This window comes from Glandiceps talaboti, chromosome 20 (assembly GCF_964340395.1).
Source record: "Glandiceps talaboti chromosome 20, keGlaTala1.1, whole genome shotgun sequence".
In the NCBI taxonomy this organism is placed as follows: Eukaryota; Metazoa; Hemichordata; class Enteropneusta; family Spengelidae; genus Glandiceps; species Glandiceps talaboti.
In genome coordinates, this window is record NC_135568.1 from 14,315,574 (window position 1) to 14,334,753 (window position 19,180).

The 19,180-nt window shown below is 34.3% G+C and overlaps 1 protein-coding gene across 1 annotated transcript; it reads left to right on the plus strand.

Moving 5' to 3' along the window:
- The first annotated feature begins 461 nt into the window (after positions 1–461).
- On the plus strand, positions 462–12,499 carry LOC144450586 (monocarboxylate transporter 10-like). The gene is made up of 5 exons (XM_078141229.1): positions 462–639; positions 3,970–4,574; positions 4,883–5,282; positions 5,963–6,143; positions 12,391–12,499. The coding sequence occupies exons 1-5, from the start codon at positions 462–464 to the stop codon at positions 12,497–12,499; spliced, it is 1,473 nt and encodes a 490-aa protein (XP_077997355.1).
- Positions 12,500–19,180: the final 6,681 nt, after the last annotated feature.

Consider the following 19,180-nt stretch of genomic DNA (forward strand, 5'->3'; position numbering starts at 1 on the left):
TTTTGAATCGGACAGCGATTTTAAATGAAGTAAATCGTTTTGTTACATTCGATAACATAACAAAATAGGCAATACAAAAATCCGTTATTTATTTGATTTCATGAATTAACACTTTTTGGACTACCTAGTTTAGATATTTTAAAAAACGGAAAATTGAGACGACTGTTCTGTTATAGGAAAAATTCTGCTGAGCTATACAATTCGTCACATGACAATTCGACCACGTGACGTGTCACCAACCACGTACCGGTACCTTTCACCAGATCATTAGTCGCCCTGTAATGATCGAGAAGGCTTCTTATTTCTTTCCTATGTTTTCTCGACTTTTGACGGCTATAAGTAAGAATTTTTTTTAGTAAGCAAAACCCAAAATAAATGAGCAAGTATTTGGGTTATAACGTGAGTAATAACAACTTTGATTTAATTCTAGTTTCATCTGGAATTATAATCAGTGGCACAGAATGCCTGAACCTGTCCAACATACACCACCAGAAGGAGGTTGGGGATGGGTGGTGAGTTTTGCGGCGTTTTGGACAAATGGTATCATTTTTGGTCTTCTGAATTCATATGGAGTTCTTCTTGTTGCTATGTTGAAAGATCCCATTCTCAGCAGTTCAGGGGCCGACGCCTTTAATACTGGTAAGTAATTAACGAGATAACGTTGTAATTAATGTGTCACGGACCAATATTTATCTAAATATATATTAAATGTTACTTCTAAACTTGCGGAACCAGACTACTAATTTTAACCCTGGCTCTTATCGGTTGAGGCATATTGTGATCAGTTGAGTGTAAAGTGTTGACAAATTGATTAATGGGAGCATATGGTCCATATACGATATATACGATAAGGCAGAATTTCGCTGACGATATCATTTTAAATTAATTATCACAGATGACGTCATTGTTTACTTACAACAAATCGCATATAAGATATGATATCATAGTTTAATAATAGAAATACAATTATAAAACATTTTCTTAAAGTAAGAGTTGGAACAATAAAGGCCAGTAGAAGACAGAATTTAGAATGACAAATATATACACCAGATCGAGAGATGTAACTTGTGAACCATAATTCTACGTCTTTCGACCTATTCCTGTGTGCTCGGGGTTATGATCCGGTACGAGAGTAACATTGTATTTAGCGTATAGATAGCTGTAAACGATGTAAGCTTGGTGTTTCACTCATGTAACATGACATTCAATACACACTCTCAGACAACTTCTAATGCAAAAAGAAACAATTACATAGGTGCCGTGCACAGTGGGAATATAGAAAAAATAGTCAAGTTGAAATGTAGGTTAGAAACAACTGTAAAGTATCAGTTAGAAACAACTGAGGCCATTAAAATCACCAAAGTCCATGTATAAAGTTTTGTTTATATTAGAAACCAGTTTCTACTGCATTGTGAAAGAATAGCAATGCTTATCAGTGTTCAATGTGATTGGTCAAAGGATCCTACTGTGTTTATTGTGTCTCTCTTATTATTGGTATGGCTTTGATATGCCTTGATATTCAATGCTAGCATTTACTGTTTGTGATCTGCCATACTTGATATATTTGTATACAAATTTCAGTGTACATAAGTAATATTTCCCCTGACATGAGTTATGGTTCTGAAATTTTGTTTGATATCGGACTTTATTTTCTCAACTGACAAAAATACTGCAAAATCACGTAGTCATATGTACCAGAATACATATCGCCTAATAACCGCTTCTGTTCGCATTATATTAAGCTGTGATATACAATTGAATTGTGATGATATTGTTTTATATACGATGAACCGAAAGTCAGTATTGTTTTTGTCTAATGTTTGCGTAGTTATTCCAAAGTACCTGAGTGATGATATTTATATTGTTAAATGTCAAATCTTTAATAAGGGATCCCTTTATTTCGATACTTGTAAATGACAATTATGTTTGCATAAATGTCTGCATGCTCATTCGTTGCATGATTGCTATGTGACTGAAATGTACTTTGTGAATATAGCCACTATCAACATATTTGTGTTTCCAACGCTCATTGACGACTATACGCCCCTCGTGAAAATGATTACCAACACAATTGTCTGACGTAGAAATTAGTGTGTTGCTTCCGAGTATACTTATGGGGAGTGTTCAGAATTTACTTCCAGGGGGCCGGAGGATTTCCAGGAGGCCATCAATTAGGGGGACGGGCACAAACATTCCCCAGTATTTTAGGGGGCTATTGAAAACACACACTCATTTCAATTGAAAAAAAAGAACGACTTGTGTAATCCTGCCACTTCTCAAAGTATCGTGCCCTCGAGAATGTGCAGGAATTGTTTCGCCAGTGCCACTATTGCTATTATTAACTGTACTTTCACAATTGTCAGTTTCCATATCACTGTCAACCATACCTATTATATACCATACACAAGCCAATTTATTGTCTCTGGAGAGAAAATATGGATTATATACCCCGGTCGTTCGACATCAAGGCAACCCGTGTCAATGCCATCGTGAGTAATGACGTTACCAACGTAGTTTTGACACACAGGAACTACTGTGAATCATTCCCGTCCGGGTCATAATCGCTCAGTGTAAACAGACAAAATGGCTGCCAAGTTCAACATCGCGCCCTTCTGACAGCAATACTGCAATATTAAAGAGCTGTCCTGACGAGGAGATATACCATAATATATCTCGTACGACAACAACAACAACAACAACAACAACAACAACAACAACAACAACTCCGGTGTTGATATACGATAATATATCTCGTACAACAACAACAACAACAACAACAACAACAACAACAACAATAACCCCTGTGTTAAATAACATACTCACAAACGTAAGCATCCACATATGGTGGAAAGTTCCCTTTCCAACGTAACCCCTTCAACAGTTATTAGTCCAGTGCGAAAGCAGTAAAGGAGGGAAATTATTTACGATTCGTCTGACAATTCCAAGGAATGAAAGTTCCAAATCAGACTTTAAAATTTTAACATTCAAGAGCTGAATACTGCTATTATTTTGTTTTGAACATATCTAATCGTTCATACTAAGCGTTAGAAATCGCGATTTTACTGTGACACTAACAATTTATACAAGTAAGGGAGCCTCCAATAATTACAAGCGGGGAGGGCCGGGGGAAATCAAGCTTGGTCTGTGGCATAAAAAGTGAGCCGCCCCAAATTCAATATGATTAATTTTGGTACATACACTGATGATACCAAGGTGAATGTGTCATGTAAAGTTTGATAATATAGCTTTCAATTGTAATGAGTCATTTGCATAATTAATGATTTTCAGTAATTAGGTTTTGTCTTAGGAATGCAAATATCAAAGTCAATATTATTTGGTACATACTTTGAGCATAACAAATCGCACATGTCCAGAAAATCTTTTTAATGTAGATTTTAGCTTTAATGAGTAATTTGCATAATTATTTATTTTCAGTGTAATTTCTGAAGAGTGCAAGCTTTAAGTTCTTTATCATTTGGTACATGCATTCATGATACCAGGGTGCACGTGTCTCATAAAGCTTATTTATGTCACTCTTATTTTTAATAAGTTATTTGTATAATTAATGATTTCCAGTAATTAGGGCATATTCTAAGATGCACACTTCAAATTCAATTTCATTTAGTGCATACATGGAGCATAACAAATGACACCGGTCCTAAAAAGCTTGTTGATGTAGCTTTTAGTTTAAATGACTCATTTGTATAAGTAATGAATTTCAGTAATTAGGGTAAATCTAAAAGGGTACACACTTCAACTTCACCATATAATTTGGTACATACTTACATAACTAATCGCACATGTTCTGGAAAGTTTGTTTATGTAGCTGTTAGTTTTAATGAATTATTTGTGTGATTAATAATGTTCAGTAATTAGGCTTTAGCTTAAGAAGGCACTCTTGAAATTCAAAACAGTTTGGCACACTCATCAATCTAACAAAATATTGTTTTCTGTTATTTTTATTTCTAGCATGGGTTGGTTCTATTGCGATTGGTCTGACGTTCCTTTTGAGCCCTATAGCAAGTATTTCTATTGATAGGTTTGGATGCCGGAAGACGGCACTAGTTGGTGCTACCATTGCATTTATCGGGGCCCTGTCCTCCACATTTGTAAGAAAACTTCACCTGCTATATCTTACTTTTGGAGTTGTCCTCGGTACAGGATTCTCCTTTGCCTACACGCCATCATTGGTAATTCTGGTTCATTACTTCAAAAAAAAGTTTGGACTTGCCAATGGTGTTGCCTCAGCCGGCAGTGGTATTTTCTCAATGACATTTCCACTGTTACTTGAACTCATGGAGGAAAAGCTTGGACTGTGGACAACAATTGGTATCACCAGTGGTTTTGTGTTCACGTTAATACCAGTTGCTGCTACGTATAGCCCTTTGATCCCTCCGAGGGCAGCAAACCAGGCACCTGAGAGCAATGAGACAAGTGATGAGAGACGTCGACCCTGTGTACGATTCGCAAAAGAGTATTTGAATATCGAAATATGGAAAAAGAAGCGATATGTTATTTGGAGCATAGCTTTACCAATTGCAACCCTCGGACACTTTGTTAAATTTGTCCATTTGGTAAGAATTACACCACAACGTTTATAGGCTCGAATTAACATGTACATTGAAACAACACTTAAACATGCGGACCTTGTTACATCACCTATAATATTACAAATATATAGCACCTGGAATATGCAGATAGTTTACAGATATAATTTTTTAAAAATGATATAGATATTTTCAAGAAGACGAAAATTAGTGGATATGATTTAAAGCAATGATAACTATTTTTTAGCACTTACACAGTGTTGTTTGTCATGAATGCAATCTTTATATTTCAGAATTAATTCACCGAATGTCCATAACCTTATGTTTGTCAACAGGTAAATCACGTGGAAAATGTGTCATCTAGCTCGAATTATGGAGCCATCGCGCTTATTTGTTTGGGTGCAACCTCATTAATTGGACGTCTGTTTTTCGGTCGACTAGCTGATAAAGAGAGTGTACGGGTGCGTGGTCGTAAAGTCGCACTTGGTCCGATAGTTTTACAGCAAATATCTTTATTCGTCGATGGTTTCATCACCATGCTATTACCATTTGCAACGTTATACTTTCCGCTGCTAATTGTCCTGGTGCTAATTATGGGGCTATTCGACGGATGTTTCGTTTGTATGTTGGGACCTGTGGCTAAGGAAGTCGTAGGTCCAGAAAATGCGTCCCAAGCTATTGGATTTATTCTTGGCTTGATCGGAATAACTGTTACAGTAGGTCCCCCTATTGCAGGTACGACTTGCTGGTTTTACTCATTGACCCTAGCACAGGGTTTATGATCTACTTTATAGCGTTCATTTATATTGCTGTATCATTGAATAGAATATACGAAGTAGTCAGTTTAATACTCGTTAATTATTTATTGAACAGATTACTGTTTGTTTGATTGTATGAATAATTTGAAATAAATAGTGCAATTAGTTGATCAATTACTTTTATTGCTTTTAACATACATACATACATACATACATACATACATACATACATACATATATGCATGCATACATACATACATACATACATACATACATACATACGTACGTACGTACATTTAGTTCTAACATAAGCAGAGACATATAGAGACACGCACTCAGTGACAGGAGACATACACAGAAAGACACATACACAGTGACAGGGGAAGCATGCAGACTCATGAATACAAAGTGTCAGGGCAGACACATGGACAGAAAAGACATATAGACACACAGACACCTACATAGAAAGATAGGGAGAGAGAGAGATGCTCCCATATATATATATATATATATATATATATATATATATATATATATATATATATATATATATATATATATATATATATATATATATATATATATATATATATATATATAATGTTTACTTACTCCTGACATTATACGTTTTTAATGCCTCGTTTTCTTTTCTCGTAGGTTTCCTGTTTGACAGCTTGGGTTCATATTATCTTGCATTTATTATTGCCGGAGTTCCAGCACTGATTGCAGCTTGCATTATGTTCCTTATGCTATCGGACACAAATACTGACGAACAAGCAAATAACGAAGGAAACACAACCAGGACAAATTCGGATATTGACATGGAAATGGAAGCGATGTTAGACAACGGAGAAGCGGCTTCCAATTGATTTGCATTACACATCGTATAATTTTATCAGGTGCCCTGACAATGTATCAAATGCACGACGTAGTAGAAGGAGACATACTCGATTAATACCTTTTACAAATTCAGGACTGTGTCATATTTGTACAAAGTTCAAACGAAATTAGCCAGAGACAATTCTTTATCAACGAAGCAGCTATGGTTAGCAAGGAGGGGCTTGTTGGCACTAATAGTCTTAAGTCAAGGTTTTTAGAGAGATTTGGAACACCGTAGACTAAGTCCACCCGGAATATGTTTATTAGTTTGATATACATACATATGTAGTGAGCACTGTGTACTCCCACATAGACCATATGTATTGAGCACTGTTTACTCCCGCATACATTTTACATATACTGCAGAGCTTATGTTATATTATTTTATATACCAATTACTATTATCAAAATTCCTCTAGCTATCTTTTTAAGGTAATAAATGACAGTTATTAAAACTAATCCTGTATTACCAAGTGCACGCTTTTGAAAATCGTCTTTGAAAAAAAAGTGAAATTGCTGTAGATAACTTTTAAAATTCACACAACTTGACAACTGAAAAACACTACAATGGGTATAATGAAATGCTTTATTATCAATTTAATCACATATGATTCATAGGTTCACGTTTTATCAGCAAATTATGAAAATGTAAGTATAATATACTGATTATAGTACTTTAGCACAACTGAACGTCCAACCACTATTTATCTTTTAGGGGCAGAGAATGACCAAAGTTTCAGTACTGTCTGTGCAAATGTAAAGCGTCTGTCTGTCTGTCTGTCTGTCTGTCTGTCTGTCTGTCTGTCTGTCTGTCTGTCTGTCTGTCTGTCTGTCTGTCTGTCTGTCTGTCTGCCTGCCTGCCTGCCTGCCTGCCTGTCTGTCTGTCTGTCTGTCTGTCTGTCTGTCTGTGTGTGTATGAATATCTGTCTAGATTTGTGTATGCGATCAAAGTCTTTAGACTATTGGTGTATGGTGGGATGTTACCTGAAACGTCAACACGAAAAAGAAATCCGTACTTCAGGCTAGGTGAATGAAATGTGTTGTCAGAACATGTGTGATCAAGAAACTCAATATGTCAACTATGTACATTTAGTAGTGAAAAACCAAAGGACTTTAAATTTAAAAACTATATCAACAATCTTTGTAAGGAATGTATATCCTCTATTACATAAGAAGTAAAAGAGTGACAAGCGACATAGCTTTGTAGCTTCTTCTTTTTTTAATTTTTTATTTAAAAAATGGTACAGGAGATGGACAAGGTGAGTATCTAATAATGACCATTGTCTAGAAATAGTTCAAGTATGCTACAATTAAGAATAAGGATAGCGGTGAAGTTTGTGTGGTTCCCAATTCAACATCACCTCTAAACTTGGTCAAAAACTTAGCTACACAACTTATCTCTCATTATCATTAGCTTATGACTCCAAAAGAAATATCTTGTTTCTATGAGTGGTAAAACTTGTTCACTACGGTAGTCGTCGTTCATAACATGGTAAATTGAATATTTTTCCAGCCAATCTCTAGAATTACAAAGGAAGAAGTTCTTTAAAGCCTATGAAATTGAAGATGAAGGTGAATTTCTCGTGGTGGAATGCTAAACGAATTCTAGAAATATTCAGTTCTTTTTAAGAAAAAAAAAGACATTTTAAAGGATGGCGACAAAGAGCATATATTGATATCATATTATTAATAACATTTGGAAGCAAATATGTACACAATAAATGTTATGTATAAAGTTGGCGTGTTGTGGTCGTTATCAGACTTTTCAATTATTGGTAAAAGGTATCGGATATTGTTTCATCTTTGAACATCTATAGTAACATACTGTAAGTTAACTATGGTATTATATTGTTAGTAGTCACCTTCAATTCATGTGCGCATGACTGTACAGTTATGATGCAATTCGGTGCCTTAGCTTTTCCTATCAAAAGAGAGTTTGCATACAAATAGTTTATATTACACCCACGCAGAGAAAGATTGTACTTGACGAAACTTAAATTGCGCCCTCGTAGGCAGAAAGTTTCACATATTGAAATTAAACGTTACTGGTACCAAGAAATTTAGTTTTGACTTGGAATTTCAAATTTACTTGAATTGAAGAGTGATTAGCAAATCAGAAAATACGGATTGCTCTTTGAAAAAAAAAGTTTGTTCATAGTATTATATTTTGTTCTTGAAAGACAAAAGTTTAAAACATTGCAGAATATGCAAAAAAAATGTTCTTGGGATGTACATTTTTTGTATTAAAGTGGCCATATGGATGAGAATTTGGTATTTATTTTGGATTTTTATTTGATAAAACAGCTTCACCATGTTTTTCTACATGAAAAAATAATGTGAAATAACATATACCAAGTCCATGTTCACATCTCAATAAACGGCAAAACATTAAACAATGTGTAAAATGTTTGTTATTGTACGTACAATAACAAACTTTTTACACTTTTTGCATCTTTTTGCAATGTATTGAGTTATGAACATGGATTTGGTATATGTTATTTTGCATTATTTTTTCAAGTAGAAAAACATGGTGAAGCTTTTTTATCAAATAAAAATCCAAAATAAATACCAAATTCTCATCCATATGGCCACTTTAAAAGATATACCCTTAAAAATAAAAGATTCCTTTCAAGAAGTAGAAGTTGTTATTACGAAACAAAAGTTTTGTTTCAAAGAATTAAACGTTTACTCATGAAAAAGAAATGTTTCCTTTCAAGAATTAAAAGTTCGTTTTTTTGGAAAAAGCTTTATTCAAAAAATTAAAAGTGTCTCCTTTGGAAGGAAAGGTTTTGTTCAAAGAATTAAAAGTTTACTCTCGAAAAATAAAAGTTTCCGTTCAAGAATTCTTTCATTCTTTTGAAAGTAAAGTTTAGTTCAAATGTAAAAGCAAGGCGTTGATTGAATGGTGAGGGATTAACATCCTGATATGTGAGGATTGGGGTCAGGAGAGACAAAAAACAAATTGCCTGTGAACTACAATTTATATAATTTTGTGTTGTACTATTTTCATGTGGGTGTTGAAAGCTGACTATATGCAACATTTTTCACGAAATGGGTCTCTACTTGTATAATTTTTTTTTTACTTTTTATTTGTTTGTTTGTTTGTTTGTATGTATGTATGTATGTATGTATGTATGTATGTATGTATGTATGTATGTATGTATGTATGTATGTATGTATGTATGTATGTATGTATGTATGTATGTATGCATGCATGCATGCATGCATGTATGTATGTATGTATGTATGTATGTATACAAGTAATAAATGCCGACGTAGGAGGCGTGTATTGCCCGTATGGCATTTATCATGTACCCCGGCTAATAATTCAATGGTGTCATATTCTTTCCAGGAAGAACTTCATACACATGCATATATGTATGTCTGTATGTATGTATGTATGTATGTATGTATGTATGTATGTATGTATGTATGTATGTATGTAAGTACGTACGTGTGTGTGTGTGTGCGCGTATACGTGGGTGCGCGCGCATTGATGGATGGATGGATGGACAGATGAATGATGTGTGCAAAGGCTCGTGTTGCTTGATATTGCTAAATACTGGTGAGGACATTAATCATGATGTGTCACGTATTTTTAGATCATTGTCAAAAGAATATTTTTGCATCAACATTAAAAAATAAGGGTACTTGAACATTAAGTTAACGTGTTTAATATAATAAAATACACAATACAGTACAATATGCAAAATATACCTATAGTTCAGATTTTGGCACTCTAACAGTATGTGTAAAACCAACCATCTATTGTTTCGCCCTTTCTGTAGTCATTCGGTTTAAATCTGGTATTTGTTCATTTGCTATATCAAATTAGCAACATTTCATATAAATTAGTGTTTTCGGTTACCATGGCAACATATGTTCATGAAATGGCTAATATCGTGACCCCAGCATAAAGAAAAACATAGCTATGATGATTTTTAGACAAAACATATTTTTAAAATTATTATAATAATTATTTTCAGAAGTATACATTGAAGAAAAGCATTGCATTCATAAGCCTTTTTTATGTTTCCATGGAAACAGCTATTGTACTTTACAAAATTCATGTTATTAACGGATGTCATCAACTCATAAATGCAATAATAAAGTAAATTTTTGCTTATATTTTATCACTTTCATGTGTTATGTCTAATTGGGCAAAAAATCCACAGAATGTGTTGAACTGATATTTACATTTGTTGAAACTCAGCATACCAAAATCACACAGATATGGTGTTTGTTGTGGCAAAATCATATTATTCAAATCATAATAATAAGATCAGAATCATACATTTTACGAAAACATGGCTTTTCAAAGCCTCTTTTCTTTCCATGGAAATAGCTGTCTAGTTTTAAGAAGATGTGATACAAGATACATCACAGACATAAGATTATCAGCATTATTCCTTAATTACTTATATTTTTGTTGATTTCTACAATTCAAACTTCAAATAGTGCCTACTTTCTGTCGAAGGATTGTATTATTTGATAATACAAATACAGTTACAGACATTTGGCATGGTGTGTTGTGCCTGTCTGTCTGTCTGTCTGTCTGTCTGTCTGTCTGTCTGTCTGTCTGTCTGTCTGTCTGTCTGTCTGTCTGTCTGTATGTCTGTCTGTATGTGTATGTATGACTTACGTTTTGTGGAACATCTCCGTCTCACCAGACAAAGAATGTAACTTTCTTGTATCTGTACATTTTATTACTAATGACCATAGTGTATTTGATGTGTATCTGATGTTTCTATTTCAGGAATTTGTATGGTTTCTGGAGATCAAGATCTATTGAGGATGAAGGGAGGAAATCATTTTTTCTATCTCGTAATACTGGAACTCCATGGAATTAATAGATTATCAACACCATTCCCTAATATCTAACTATGCTTATTCTATCTTTCTGGCGTGTTCTAGGGTTCTTTTGGTGCGTGTGACGTTTAGATCTTTCTTCGCATGTTTTACCCTTAACTAGAATTTGCGGTGTTTCATGAGGACATTAATCATGAAGTGTCACGGATTTTTAGATCAATGTCAAAAGAATAATATTTTTGCGGCATCATTAAAATCTAAGGGTACTTGAACATTAAGTTAACGTGTTTAATATAATAAAATACACAATACAGTACAATATGTATAATATACCCATAGTTCAGATTTTAGCATTCTAACAGTATGTGTAAAACCAACCATCTATTGTTTCGCCCTTTCTGTAGTCATTCGGTTTAAATCTGGTATTTGTTCATTTGCTATATCAAATAAGCAACATTTCATATAAATTAGTGTTTTCGGTTACCATGGCAACATATGTTCATGAAATGGCTAATATCGTGACCCCAGCATAAAGAAAAACATAGCTATGATGATTTTTAGACAAAACATATTTTTAAAATTATTATAATAATTATTTTCAGAAGTATACATTGAAGAAAAGCATTGCATTCATAAGCCTTTTTTATGTTTCCATGGGAACAGCTATTGTACTTTACAAAATTCATGTTATTAACGGATGTCATCAACTCATAAATGCAATAATAAAGTAAATTTTTGCTTATATTTTATCACTTTCATGTGTTATGTCTAATTGGGCAAAAAATCCACAGAATGTGTTGAACTGATATTTACATTTGTTGAAACTCAGCATACCAAAATCACACAGATATGGTGTTTGTTGTGGCAAAATCATATTATTCAAATCATAATAATACGATCAGAATCATACATTTTACGAAAACATGGCTTTTCAAAGCCTCTTTTCTTTCCATGGAAATAGCTGTCTAGTTTTAAGAAGATGTGATACAAGATACATCACAGACATAAGATTATCAGCATTATTCCTTAATTACTTATATTTTTGTTGATTTCTACAATTCAAACTTCAAATAGTGCCTACTTTCTGTCGAAGGATTGTATTATTTGATAATACAAATACAGTTACAGACATTTGGCATGGTGTGTTGTGCCTGTCTGTCTGTCTGTCTGTGTGCCTGCCTTATATGTCTGTCTGTCTGTCTGTCTGTCTGTCTGTCTGTCTGTCTGTCTGTCTGTCTGTCTGTCTGTCTGTCTGTATGTATGTGTATGTATGTATGACTTACGTTTTGTGGAACATCTCCGTCTCACCAGACAAAGAATGTAACTTTCTTGTATCTGTACATTTTATTACTAATGACCATAGTGTATTTGATGTGTATCTGATGTTTCTATTTCAGGAATTTGTATGGTTTCTGGAGATTAAGATCTATTGAGGATGAAGGGAGGAAATCATTTTTACCATGGCAAGATATGTTCACGAAATGGTTAATCCTGACCCCAGCATAACAAATAACCATAGCTATGAGCTATGGTGATTTCTACACAATAATATAAATTTTAAACTATTGGAGTCATTGTTTTCAGGGGGATACATTGTACAAAAACATTACATTTTTATGCCTATTGTATGTTTCCATGGTAAAAGCTATCGTTAGATAATTTATGTTAAAACGGATGTCGTCAACTCATAAATACAATAATTAAAGATGTGTTTTTATATCGTTCATTTTTGCTGTCTATTTTTGCAAAGGATTCACATAATGTGTTGATTTTGGTTACCAAGGAAAGTAATATTTAAATTTATTCCTGACTCACGCATCCTGAAATAACATGTACCACCGAGAAGTCTGTACAAATACACATGAGACCACATTTTATGGCAACAATTGGCCATGTCACCTTGGCAGTTTTAGTGTCCAACAATATCACAGAAAAAATACAACAGCAAAGACTTTCCTCACCCAGAAAAATCCCTTTATTCGGTAGGATAATCTCTATCAGCCAACCCACTTTACAATAATCAGATAAGGTCAAAGGTTACAGTTGGCGAAAATCATGTTGAAAAGGATAGTATTTTACTGTCTTCCAGGTCAAAGGTCATTGAAACACAGTAAGTTGTACACATTAGACATATGTATCAGAGTGTCAAAGTTCAAGATACTTCTGAGTTTGTATTGGTTAGGAAATTGTTACCTTGGAGTGTGGAAAGCCTTAAGGTAATATTTATATTTGTTGAACTAAGGCTGCGTCAACTTTGAGTTAAGGGTTTAATGTAAAACACTATACAATATAATACACAATACAGTCCAAATATTACGGTATTTAATACTATACTATACTATAATATAATATACTATAATATAAGATAATATAAAATAAAATAATATAATATAATAAATTGTAATGTAATATAATATAATATAATATAATATAATATAATATAATATAATGTAATGCTATGTAATGTAATGTAATGTAATGTAATATAATGTAATGTAATATAATATAATATAACATAATATAATATAATATAATATAAGGACTTTAGAGGACCAACACTTGTGGTAAAATAGTAATTACCGCATAATGTGGTGATTTCGGTTACTAGTGCAATGTAATTTCTTTTTAGAGATCAAATTGCAAATTATACTAGATAGCATGTTTGCAAAAAAAAAAAAAAAAATTAATGTAAACAATTAGTACATTAATATTGTGACAGGCATATTTCGTTTACCAAATATGGCACTTTTAAAATGTTATGTTTCCTTTGAAACAGCTCTCATGCTTTACTTCATGTGTATTTATTATTTGTTTGTGTGTTATGGCTATTTTTCTTAAGGAAAATGTCATATAAAGCAGTGTATTGGGTTACCATTAAAGCTGGTGTTCATGAAATGATTAATTTCTTGACCCCAACCATAACATATAACCATAGCTATGGTGATTTGTAGGCAAATATATATATATTTCCTAATCAGTATAACAATAATTACTGTCAGAAGCATACATTTTTAAGCAGCCATGTTTCCAGGGAAACAGTTGTCCTATTTGAGATAATTCATGTTGCAAAGAATGTCACTGAACTACAAATGGGTTTATGTTTATTTTTGCAACTTACATAATATAGTTATTTTCATTACCATTAGCAACTGATTACATTTGAACTCATCATATGTAATTACAGTGAACAAGTTTGAATATGGTGACTTTTTTTTCTTCAAAATGTACCATTATTTAAATAGTTATTGTCATAGGCTTAGCCTTTAAGAAAAAGCTGTATTTTTTATCCTAATTTTCCATTTCCATGGAAACAGCTTTCCTATTTTAGACAATCGGTTTTACAACTATTGTGATAAATGCCATAAATAAGTAATTAAAGGTGATGAGTTGGACTAAATGTACATTCCTGGTTGAAAATACACATTATTGCGAATATAATGAGGAAGGCTTCAGAATGAAAATGTTCAGACGTTTTGAAACCTTGTTTCCCACTGTAATTATAATATAATAGTTCTTGTTTCATTGCTAGCTCTAAAATGTGTATTCTTTCTGAAAAAAAAAGATGTGTACAAAATCTTAATTTCCAAATATCTGCTGGTCATAAGTTACACAATGTTTGCCATGGGACAACAAATTACGTTATATTCCCCCGACACAAAAGCATCGCTTTCTCCCATGTTATAGTTATTTCAGTTTGGACGAAAATATGAAGCTATTTCTGGGTAGCATTGTTAGGCTGAGAGATGAAGAGGGACGAAGAACAGCTCATTGAAAATACACATTATTGCGAATATATATGAGGAAGGCTTCAGAACGAAAATGTTCAGACATTTTAAAACTTCGATACACTATTGGAATGGGATTTGCGAATGCAAAGGTTATCACAAGTCTCAATATCTATGTTCAGTTCGGAGTTTGATGCCATTGTGCACGATGAAAATTTGGTAAATACAATCAGTGTAGCGGAAGTCAAAGTGACATAAAGTTACGAATGATTGACCAAATTACTTATAGTTTTTTTTGTATAATTCAATCTTCAAGTAATCTCTACTTTTTGTCTAAGGACTGTGTTGTTTGATATTGATATTCTTCCTAATACAGTTGATGACATTTGATGACCGGACGCGTCGTGTATATTTTCAGAACATTTTGAAATGAATACTATTTTCAGGTCAACATTCAAAATGTAAGGGTACTTCAGAGTGATATAAAGCACCTGGTACTCACAGTTAATTTATCATTACCTCTCCAGTCCTGCACATCACTTCCGAGAACATTATCAGGTAAGTTAAATTATGAATGTTTTTCTAATACAACACCATCGTTGATCGTTCTTCATGGGTGATTTAATTGAGTGGAACCCAAGCCAATTTTGCTATTTCAAATGAACTGTCGTCGTCGTCGTCATCATCATCGTTTACTAAACCGATTCGGCTGCTTGTGACTCTCGTGACCACGTACCCCCTTCCATGTTGCACGAATTTGCACCGCTTGGTACATCGTCAAGGCCTTTGATGTTGTCGACCCGTTTGGTTGGTGGCTTTCCTCTTCCTTCTTACCAAACAACACTATCTTTTCCAAATTCTCCATATCTCTTCTGACCTATGCCCGAAATATGTTAGCTACGCTTTACGTACCATATTTAAAAAGCTGGGTGGTCGAGCTATATCCTCGAGGACGCTTTCGTTCATTCGTCTAGCTGACCAGTGGATATTGAGCATCCGTCTCCGGGCCCATAATTTGAACGATTCAATGCGCTTTCGTGACTTCGCTTTCAGTGTCCAAGCTCCAGCTTTGTATAAAACGATGGAGAAGTGTGTGCACCAGGCGTTTTAAATGAACTGTAGTTTCTGTAACTACTTTTTGGAATAATATTAACTTCATTTAAATTTCGTCACACTGCATGTAGTTGTTCGAATTGTTACATTAATTTGGTTTACCTTGAAAAAAAGTGTATATTTAGTGTACGTCTTTGTTTTCAACACATCATTCATACGAAGTTACACTGGCACTGTCCCGTCCATTCCCCTAATAGTATTTGCTTCAATCGTACCTCTTTTACAAAACACTAGCGATTTACGGATAACTCCTTATACAAGAAGAATACAATTCCACCAAAGGCAATCGAGTATATGATACCTCGCTTACTAAAGTTGTTTGCAAAATTTGGTATACAAACGGAGTGTCTACACAGAAGAACTAATGTGAAAAAAATTGCCGGAGGATGGCGGTTGTTCTCTTTTGTCTACAACAGACGTCGACTCAAATGGCACAATGATAACTGTTACAATATGGATTAATTTAAACTTATGTGCTATTGGTTTTCGTCGCTGCTACTAAAATAATTTGTTTTCTCTATTCGATAGAGCCAGATAATTTCAGCCAATAATCACCTGAATAGAAACAATGAAGATTGCTGTCTTGTTCGTCGTATTTGGTGTATCCCTAAGTCTTGTCCAATCAGCTGTTGTCAGTAAGTCTGTTCATAATTTTCATAGTTTCATTCCAAGTGAATATTAGGTGTTACTGAAAACATTGGAAAGAAATGTTAGTTATATGGTCATTAAATCTTACACTCATGTGTAACATGGATGACATACTATTTATGTATTATGTAGCCTTCGAGCAATCTGTAATTTGACCATATCACAATGTAGGAAATGGGGTGAAATTGGCCAAATTATTTGGAAATATTTGACAACATTGTATCCATCAGACTTAAATACCTTCACTGCATACATACTGTTTAGGCGTAACAAAAATTGTGTCATTCCAATTACGTATTTCATTTGACATGATTTGTGAGTGTCTAGTTCAGGTAGTAATGTTTTCCGCTGCTTACCATATAATCTCTATGTTATTGGTTTCTTCTCATAAGATGTACAGCCATTACAGATTGGAAGAACAGTTTTGTAGTCTTTTTAAGTTGATGCCAGTTTCCGCGTCCACTATTTCTTGCGAGATTTCGCGATTTTTATTTTTTTTTCTCGAATATGTAAAACAAAGTTTAGGGTCAGTGTGAAAAACCAGGTGGGATCGGGTAACCAGAACCAAACAACTTTTTGACGACGCCTTATTAAATTCAATTTTGTTAGCCTCTAATTATACCTATTTGCTTATTCAGAATACAGCTCAATTGGTTGTTTTAAAGATACTTCCAATCGTGCTATTCCGACATTGGAAGGTTCTGATGCAAGACTCGACGGATCAAGCTACACGGCCCGTCAAAATGCTCTAGAGAAGTGTGCTGCCGTAGCAGCTGACAGGGGATTCGATTGCTTTGCTATCCAAAATGGCGGATGGTGTGCATCTAGTCCCATCGCATGTAAAACCTATAACAAGTATGGGCCTTCGACTGCATGTGGAAATGGAGGTGAAGGTGGTCCATGGGCCAATGACGTTTACAGAATAGATTGCAAACGGTAAGAATAACTGTATTTGTAAAATGTATTCATTATATTGATTAGTAGATGTAACTTATATTTTACATCACCCATCTTCAATTTTTGACATTTTCAAATGATATTAAACTACTTAATTGCTCATACTAATTATTGTCCGCCCACAGTCAATACAAGTCCATCGGCTGCTACAAAGACAAATCAAACAGAGCCATAGCGACATTGGAAGGTACAGACCCAAGATTAAATGGTGCATACTCGTCACGTGTTAACCCCATTGAGAAATGTGCACAAGTGGCCAATGACCTCGGCTATGACTATTTCGCTGTTCAAAATGGCGGCTGGTGCGCATCAAGTGCTGATGCTGAAAACACCTTTGACAAGTATGGTCATTACAACACCTGTAAAACTGATGGTGAAGGTGGTGGATGGGGAAACGAGGTTTATAAATTGATCTAGTAAGTAAAGTACAATACACTACTTTAATACATTAATTGTCATATTAATAATAATGGGTGAGCATAAATATTTTTCTTTCCCATCCTTTTCTGTGTGTCTCTCTCTAGATTTTCCTTTCCCCTAGCGTTCTTCTTTATTTTCCCCGTCTCTATTCATCTCACATTATCTCGCCTTCACTGCTTCACTCTCCTCTTGTATTTAATATTTATTTTCTTTTGTTTGACATTGTCCTGTCTCTCCTCTGCTATATTCTCCTTACATTCCTCCCTATTGTCTTGTCGACTCGTCTCTTCCCTCCCTTCTTCTCTCCCATCCCACAATTCCTTTCTCTTCTCTTCCCTTCCCTTCCCTTCCCTTCCCTTCCCTTCCCTTCCCTTCCATTCAGTTCCCTTCCTTACCCTCCTCTGCTCTCCTCTCTTCTATTCTCTCCTCTCTTCTCTTATCTCCACTTGTCGCCTTCTTTATTTCCAACTACACACTCTTTCATGTAATTCCTAAATATATTATGAGAATCCGAAAATGTGAAACATGCGTTAAGTACTGAATATCTACAAACCTAAAAATAGGTGACAGAACTTTTGTCCAACATTTTATCATATTCTTTTAGATGGCAATTTTATACAGTAGCAACAAGTGGTTGATGGGTTGTAAATGCCAGTCCCCATGCAGTGTTTTTGGACATAAAACTCATCTAAAATATACTTGTCTTCTTCCATTACAGATTTGCAACGATAAATGGTTGTCTCTCATTTAATGATCAACGAAGTATATTTGATTGAGCTGTACTTTATTGGGAAATGGTATCTATTTTCATTTTCTTTCTCGTTATATCTGTCCATTGGAAATTTGAACTGAAAGACTGTTTCTTCAACTATCATGAAAATAAAATATGAATGCATATGTGTTTTTCTGTGTGTAAATAGTGTTACTATTTCTATAAACGAAACATTCGTTCCACAAGCTGCGCCTATAATCTGTTAGCCACAGTAACTTCTTTCAATATCATATGAACCACCAATGATCTGACTGATCTTGCAGCAAAAATATTTTTATTCGTGACTCGACAAGCTAAGTATATGCTCCTACATGCTCCTTGAGTGACAAATGTTTTCATCCGGTTAGTTAATCTTGTACATTAAAATGTTTGCGGGTGATTTGTCTAAACAGGGAACCTTGCACACCCCTGTAACATTCACATACCGAGGGCAGGGTTGTGCACACGGCTGTACTAGCTCAGTTGATCAACATAGGGCTGTACGAACGTGAAATGGTCCATGTTCAAGGTAAAGGGCCACTGCAATTTCTTTCTTTCTTTCTTTCTTTCTTT